The 9,086-nt window shown below is 33.2% G+C and overlaps 1 protein-coding gene across 1 annotated transcript; it reads left to right on the top strand.

The window, feature by feature from the left end:
* The first annotated feature begins 564 nt into the window (after window positions 1-564).
* On the top strand, window positions 565-6,026 carry LOC148272065 (acyl-CoA Delta-9 desaturase-like). The gene is given in 5 exon segments (XM_088240576.1): window positions 565-773; window positions 2,080-2,126; window positions 2,129-2,264; window positions 5,180-5,340; window positions 5,464-6,026. Coding segments are annotated over 5 exon segments (606 nt in total). The 5' UTR covers window positions 565-681; the 3' UTR covers window positions 5,634-6,026.
* Window positions 6,027-9,086: the final 3,060 nt, after the last annotated feature.

Below are 9,086 nucleotides of genomic sequence, written 5' to 3'. Positions count from 1 at the left end.
TTTTTTAAACGTCCGGTAAGTAAAATATTTTTGGTGGTAAAACATAACACAAAATTATCTTATATTTGTTTTATTACATTATATTGTTCGCGGTTTGGCAACATAACGCGGCCACTTCACGCATGCGCGCAGGTGAGATGTCAGGGGGGGGCATTTGGCAATTTTCAGACACACAGTGCAATGTATGCAAACTTGATTCTACGCGCCTTCTGGTATTTTATAATTCTACGCACCTAAGTCCAAAATATTACTTTTTTTTATCCCAATACAGTTAAATTCCGCTGTAGAAAGATTGTTCTAGAATCAATGAAGGTCACTTTTTGTCTATGTATTTTTTTAAGGCCTTACAATTATTAAACTAATTTTCCAATCTGTTTTTTATCTGTGTCATACGAGTATATCCAGTATTTTATTTATTTATGAGCAATAGCTGCTAAATGATTTGTTTCACATAATGCTTAATATAACTACTTTAGGGCAGTAAAAAAAAATACAAACATTTTCTTTCTAAACAGCTTCAATTTTGCTTATTTAAAGTTTCAAAAATAATTTTAGTGAATGAAAAGGACAACGATTGATACTTTTGTTTCACTTCCCAGGGTACATCATAAGTTTACAGAGACTGATGCTGATCCTCACAATGCTAAGAGGGGTTTTTTCTTCTCCCACATCGGTTGGCTTATGGTGAAAAAACATCCGGACGTCAAAGAGAAAGGAAAATTAGTTGACATGAGTGATCTAGAAAAAGACCCAATCGTTATGTTTCAAAAGAAGTTAGTAAATGTTTTTGTTACTATATTTTATCAACATGAATCAACATTGGATCATTTTTAGAGAGCTTTTTTTGTGAAAATTTCCGCAAGGGCGCAATACAATAAATATCCCAACACATCTTGCTGATGCAGAGTGCATGATCGGTTGGAGTTCTAGATCCTCGTTTCCAGTTATGATTTGATTCAGATAGGAGCTATACATTTAGCAGAGTAGTATATTTTGTCAAGTGTCCACGTTAAAAAGTATAAAATATAAAAAACCAAATAAAATTAATAAGATGAGGAAAGTGAAGACCAATGACTGAACAGTAGCTAGCTATTGTAAGATTATTAGTCTCTGCCTTTTTACTGCAAGCATGTAGCTAACAGCTGAGCGTGCAACTGTGAGACTGGTTGCAATATTATTTATATAACTATATTATTTATATTTGAACCATAAACCCTTTGGTCAAAATATTAGAATACAACCACTTACCAACGTGTCCACTGATTTCGAGACGCACCCATCTCTTCATCAGAATTCTCAACACATATACATGTATATATTAAAATGGACTGTGTGACCTTCACTATTACTATACTGCCACCATACGAAGAAAGGTCCTATCTACAAGTTTCATCAAAAATAATTAATGTATAGATTTAAAAATCATCAAGAAATTATGTATATTTGGATATATGTAATTAAGTCTAAATCGGTTTTTATACAAAAACACCTTTTGACAAATTCAGTTGGCAGAATTTCACTGAATGTATTCTGCCATTAAACTGATTACATATTTTTAAAAAACCTACATCAAATAAATTGGATTATTTTCCAAAAATATTAGGTACTTAGAAAAATAAAACATATGTATTTTCGTAATACTTACTTACCCAGAATTTACTTCGATGTAGTTACGGGCTTTCTTCATATGCTGGCAGTATATATAGGTATACAGTATTCATGAAAATCTTTTATTAAACCCGCATTTGAGGGTATTAGAAGCGAACTTAGTAATTTCCATTGAATGCGTTACTGAGATATTTGCGAAAAACATTTAAAAAGAATTGTGAGAATTATAATTTATGGTTCACTAGCTCAATGGAGAATGCTAAGTTTAAGGTGTCAGGTAATATAAATTAAGTCTGTTTTGCAAGATTTAGAGACAGTTTTAAATTATGCTATTATTTAGGTAGGTAGGTTTTTATGTATTGTTTATTTTGGCATCAATAGGTCATTTTAGTTTTTGGTGGAGATTTCTAAGTTTGCTTCTAATAATTTACCTTATTTGGTACCTTTATTAATTATTGAATAAATTTTCAGATACTACGCAATATTGATGCCGCTCTCTTGTTTTATAATACCTTCAATTGTCCGTGGTATTTATGGGACGAGAAGGGAATGGTGTCTTGGTATGTGGCTGGGATTATGAGGTTCGCATTATCGTTAAACATGACATGGCTCGTCAACAGCGCAGCGCATATTTGGGGAAACAGACCATTCGAGAAGTTAGTACCCACCTAATAAACAGGTTTATAAATATTTGTGTAAATGTTTACTTATTCATGGGAGTAAGTGGTAAGTAATAGCTGTAACTATACTAATAGACTTATCTGTAGATGGAAATTGATATCAACAAAGTTTTATTTTAAATTTACTAAAACTTGACGCTGGCTAAAATGCGCTGAACAGGGGAAAATGCCATGAAACAAGGCAAAGAAGTGAAGTTAATAATACAAAATACAATGTTCTTGCAACAAAATAATATTCCATCGAGTAACAGATATTAACAAAAAATATAGATACCTAATTCAATTCAATTCATTTCATCTATTTGAGAAGATAACAATTAGCTTTTACTGGTCATATAATTAGTTATTGGCTGGTGTGAATGGTCATTTTATACACAGTATCCAAGAACTCGCCCAAATAATTTTATGACAACCAATTCAAACATCTAAATGGCTATTGCTCATACAAATTTACAGCTATATCGGGGGTACCACAAGATTCTCATTTTGGACTATTTCTCTTTGTACTATTTATTGACGATCTACCCACACAATTTTCTACTGTAGATTTCTTGCTGTATGCTAATGGTTTGAAGCTATTTAGAGAACTAAAATTAATAACATACTTTAACTTCGAGAAAATATCGACACACTCAAGTGGTGCGTATGGCTCAAATGGTGAGTGGTGCGAATCTAAACTTTTTATGAAAAGCTAACCTTTATGCACCATAGAATAACAACTGCCAATAAGGCTTTGCAGATGCTGGGTTTCATTATCCGTAATACAACAAATTTTAGCAGCAGTGTTTCAATAAAATCTTTGTATTGTGCTCTGGTCCGATCACAACTGTGGCCTAATTCTGTAACTAACTCGTTTCTTAAATTCATTCGTATCGTATGAGAGGGAACGAGAGTGAAATACGGTTTTTATTGCGTTAGAGTGAGGCGAGTAAATGACAATCGAAAAAACTTACTTGTGAACGAAAATGTGACAGAATAAGCCTACTGGAATATGCATAGTCAGTCAGCAATTTTTTTGACTTAAAGTTCAGCTAAAGTTTTTACACTACATACGATTCAAAATAGGTAAACCTGTACCTACATGAAATTTGCTACCAAACTTTGATGTCCGAGTTGAGTTACCATTGCTCTCTACCAGAAGGACAATTGCTGGCCTCACTCTAATGCACAAGGTAGTCTGCACCCTAATATATTTCCCAAAATTACTGCCCCTGGAGCTCAATCACAGATAACTATCGACATGCTAAAAAACGTGCTAAGTATTTGAGCGATCACCACGAACAATCATGAACACGCTGAAGTTAAAGCGGTCGCGTTGCAAAACGCCATAGATAAGTTCCGTATCCGTAGTCCGTGGTCAAACGTCAAATCAAAAAAGTCAACACGCGTGTAATCTCGTGCCGGTTTGTTATTTCGTTTTCAAGTTACAAACAATTACTATGGCGACTGCTTTTCTTAACATTTGGCTTGCCGACCGCCGGCTAAATGCAATACGGCACTCGAGAAAGAAGGCGTGTGCGAGATTCAACCAATCCTCTTGAACTGACCGAAGTTGAATTTCGTTTTGCAACGCGACCGCTTTAACTTCAGCGTGTTCATGATTGTTCGTGGTGATCGCTCAAATACTTAGCACGTTTTTTAGCATGTCGATAGTTATCTGTGATTGAGCTCCTGATAACCCACAAAGACCACCAGGAGCTCAATCACAGATGGCTATCGACATGCTAAAAAACGTGCTAAGTATTTGAGCGATCACCACGAACAATCATGAACACGCTGAAGTTAAAGCGGTCGCGTTGCAAAACGAAATTCAACTTCGGTCAGTTCAAGAGGATTGGTTGAATCTCGCACAGGAACTTATCTATGGCGTTTTGCAACGCGACCGCTTTAACTTCAGCGTGTTCATGATTGTTCGTGGTGATCGCTCAAATACTTAGCACGTTTTTTAGCATGTCGATAGCTATCTGTGATTGAGCTCCAGACTCCAACACATATTACGATGCGAGTACAAACTCCACTCGCCATTCTCAACTGGCTCGCATGCACAGAACTGCAAATAATCGTGCAGAGTTGTTGAAGTTACTCCACACAACCCCTGCTGCAATTAAATCAGCTTTTCTATCCGCTGAATGGCTAACGCCTCGATTTTCCAACCCTTTTTAATGTGTTTTTCCTTTCATTCCAATTCTTCTTTACTTTTTTTCCTTCTTTTGTTTACAATTACATACTTAATGTAAGAATTGAAATGATTATTGCTATTATCATGATATATTATATTACTGTTGCTATATACACTTTACATATATTTTAACTGTTTTTTGTAAGAGCCCTCTGGGCACTAAATTGATAAATTTATAAGCAGGAAGCGGTCTCCCTGTAATAAGTCAAAATCATTACGTTAGTTGCTTAACATGAAAGTCTAAAATATTTCAAATGAACCAAGTTGCGGTCTTGTGGTAAAGTTGTAAACTGATCAAAAGACTGAGCTGCAAAACCTACTCGATTCATTTCATCAGTCATTTAAACTTTTGGGAAATGGTCTGGAAATTGAAATAACTGGGTAAATAATAATAATTTTAATATTTATTTTTTAATTCAAATTCTGAAAAAAGGATAATACTTTAGAGGCTACTTCCGAAAGTTCATGGGAAAAAAGGAAACAAAGTTCTGTACAACTGAGTAAGACAACACAGTTATCATATTCTTGACACATATGGGCCAAAGGTGTGTAATAAATTAAAATGTTTAAATATATCTATATGCAGTTTACGTTTTCCTGTGTTAGAATTGTTTCCAGCATGCCGGATTAGATTTAATGTGTTCTGCTGTAGTTTGAAGACCCATAGTGTAATGAAAAATGATAATAACATTCAAACTTGACATGATTTTAGAAACATTGGTGCCACAGATAACTGGAAGGTGGCATTCGGAGCATTAGGTGAAGGATGGCACAATTACCACCACGTATTCCCTTGGGATTATAAAGCTGCTGAGCTTGGTAACTACAGCTTTAATTGGACTACGGGGTTAATTGACTTTTTTCACAATATAGGTAAATTTAATCATATTAAATTCACAAGATTTTCAAAGTCTCACATGTTGACAATTTTTTATCTAAATCTATGGCATTTTCAATCTATGATCCATGTTTAAATCCAAAATGTTTTATTTACAGGTTGGGCGTACGATATGAAGATAGTGCCCAGAGAGATTGTTGTAAAACGGGCAATAAGAACAGGCGATGGATCTCATCACAGTAAACATGGTCACAATGAACAGTTCTGGGGATGGGGTGATCAGGATATGAAAGAAGATGATACAGAGTATGCTGAAATTTTGAAATAGAAAGAAATAAAAAATAAGAAATTAATAATTTAAATTAAAACAAAAGAATGCATTTAATTATTCATATTAAATTGTCCAAATGCATAAATCCATTAAAATGAATTAGTAGTAAATTAAAATATGTAATTCTTATAGTTGTCCAAATTCACACCGATGTTCATTTGTAACAAAATTTTAGCTTTTCAACAAATTGATAAACATGATTGCTTCAAATTCACCCTTAATTATTTTAAAATATTAATTCAAATAGTTACATTATGTTGGTATCATTTGAATTCTAATTATTTCCATTTCTAAATAATAACAACAGTTAGTTATAGGCACTAAGTTTATATAACATGAACGAATTGTGATTTACTTTTAAAATGTTTCTAATTATACCAACTCAGCATTGATTTATCGTTTCTTCACCTCAATTTTACATATTATAATATATTCAGAGTATTTAGAAATTTTTAATGTTTATTTAGGCTCATGCCATAGACCACCTATGAAAGGACATAGGTCCGAATTCTGAACCACTAGATGCAAACAAAATTCTGAGATGAAATTTTGCTTTTTAAGATACATACTTTCTATGTAAATTCAACTCCGAGAATCCAAATTTTTTACACATTCCTCTGATTTGTGTGAAACTACAAATTATACAATGTTTTCATACAATTCCAAAGCTGGAGGAAGGAGTTAATAAGTTGGGACGATTTAAAAGGTCAGTACTTGAAGTTTAAGCCGTATTGAAGAAAATTATTGGTGTAAATTATAATATTTTGTCCTCGATTCAATAAAACTACTTGAAATGTGATAAATACTAGTTACCAAAATATTAATTAATAAATTCAGAATGATAATTTTAAAATAGGCCATCAATCAGAGAAACTGAATTATTTTATCAGTTTACTGCACTGATGTATAGCAAATAAAAAGGTTTAAAACCTTATCAACCGCATCTTATATTTAGCAAATTCTGTGTTGCCCTAAACAATTCTAAATAGACAGCAAATCACGCTACACATGAAAAAAAATGCATAAGATATACCTTTGCACATTTTCTATGTTCACATTTTTCAAAAGTCATTACCATTGCAAAGAAACTGTCTGTCAGTGTTTTATTTATGTACTTTAAAATTGTCAGAAATGTACTTAAAATATTAGTTATTATCTTCTTATTTAATAAATTGTATTGTATTTATAAATTAATCAATAAATCTGTTTTATTTTTCACGCTATGTAATTAAAGAATTTTCTTAGGAAACACAACAGTTTATAGCAACAGTCTTATCACGATGAAGGCCTGTTAGAGAATACGAGAAAATGAAGGCCTTAAAATCGAAACGTCATTTCCTTTGCACTTGTAAAGAGTTTATTTTTTTATACGTCATTGGCTTACTGTTAAATGTTTACTAGTTTCACAGAAGATAGAATGAAAGATTAGCCCAGTTATTGATCTATGTATTATAATATTGTACATATGTGTACCTAAATGAAAAAGGGAATAAATTTTTAAGTATAATTAATTTAAAGAAAGAAAATCTTGTACAAACGAAAATGAAATGAATGCATTGGACACCAAATAATATAAAATAATAAGCATTTTACTTTGTAAGTCAGGTAACGCTTCTTTGAAACTCGTGATTATAGATTTATTTCCCGGCGAACCGCCATTATTTAAAAATTCCCAAGCATTTTAAATGGTGCAAATTTTATGTTTGAATTTTAAACATTTAGCTTTGCGGGTTTTCAATAATTTATTCAGATAGTGAGGAAAATGCTGAAGAGAATGGCGAGAACCTGAGCGAGGTCGGATAAGTAATATCAAAGTAAAGGCGATTTTGATTTGATCACAGAAATCTTGGGATACATACACTCAACACATTGCGGAGAAGTTCAAATTCAAATCTCCCGGCAATAATAACTTTATTACCTGTCATCCGATTTCATTCTGGCATTAGACAGCTGTCATGTCTCTCCAACTTCTTCATTTTTAAGATTGCGCCTTGCTCAACTGTTGCATGGTACAATAATTTGATATAAGAAACACAACATTTCTGAATAAACTTGGGTAAACAAGTCCAACTAATCTTTTACTTCTTCGACTCCAACCTCCACTGCTCTCCGGCTCAAGTCGAGAATTGTCAGAGGCTTCGCCCTGCAGATCAGATCTTCGCCTCGTACGGACCTGGCCGAAAGTGCCACCTGCTTGACTCTCTATATCCATCTATTTCGTCCGACCTTTACTGGGCGGTGACGCTTGCATAGGGTAGCTAGTGTCAACATGTACCTGACAACGGAAGTACCCTTCTTGAAACCACCAAAAGAAAAGGTCGACATTTGGCTCACGAACAAACTGCCGCATTCGGGACAAGTCGCTTGTGATGAGTGTGTAGTATTTTCTTTTAGCTAATACAACAGAGGTGAAGAATATTTTAAAGAAGGGATTAATTAATTATTTAACTTTAAATTTGAAAATACATAAAAAAATTGTTTTTCTTTGTCCTCTATTTATTTATAAAATGTAATTATTAAGATTCCTGCCAGACAGCTCAGTTAGAGTGTGAAAAAATCGAATGCTTAGTAACTACAATAGGACTTTGTTTATCCGAACTCCAGTCATCCGGATTGCCAAATATCTGGATCGTTATCAGGAAATAAAAAAATAAGATAATATAATAACAAATAAAAAAGGACGCTGGTGACCGGCGCATTTCTTCGTCAAAGCAATTAAATTTTGTCTGGCACTCATTAATCGGAATAATTGTAGTTTTACTGTATAAACCTTTTACTAAATTTTAATTAAATAGGACTCGAAAATGAGACAAATGAAATTTATATAAAAGATGTTTTATTTGTTTGTATGTTACAGTATTATGTATGTTACGAATAAAAAAATTATAACAAAACTAGGTAACGAAAAAGATTTACAAGAAATCTGTTGATTTTTGAGATAAAATAATTAATTATAAAATGTGTAACAATTTTTGATTCTAAATCTTGAGTAAAAAGCCTAACATGTTTAAATATAAGTTTTGTAAAAGACAATTTTGCCATAAATAAATAAAATAAAATATATGTTAATAAAATAATAATAGTACTTAATAAAAATATGATCCAAAACTGACTGAGAAAGATATTGAAAAAAGGGTGAGTGCCGGGAACAGAGTGAACGGTGCACTTAAATCAACCTTGGCAAATAAATGTTTGTCGAAAGAGGCAAAATAAGCAGTTCACAATGGAGTCCTGGTCCCAACCCTGATGTATGGGAGCGAAGTATGGACTTGGAAAAACAGGGATGATAGGCTGAATGCTATCGAAATGCGATCTCTCGGGCGAATGTGTGGTAAAACTATGTACGATAGATGCACAAATGTTGAGACCCGTACATTATGTAAGGCTGAGATAAGCATTATCGACAAAATCAAGAAAGAAGCTCCGCTCTGGTTTGGACATGTAGAGCGA

This window comes from Micrasema longulum, unplaced genomic scaffold (genome assembly GCF_059751315.1).
Source record: "Micrasema longulum isolate JH-2025_06_02 unplaced genomic scaffold, ASM5975131v1 h1tg002507l, whole genome shotgun sequence".
Lineage (NCBI taxonomy): Eukaryota > Metazoa > Arthropoda > Insecta > Trichoptera > Brachycentridae > Micrasema > Micrasema longulum.
Note: the sequence above shows the minus strand (reverse complement) of the source record. Positions and strands in the feature narration are given on the sequence as shown.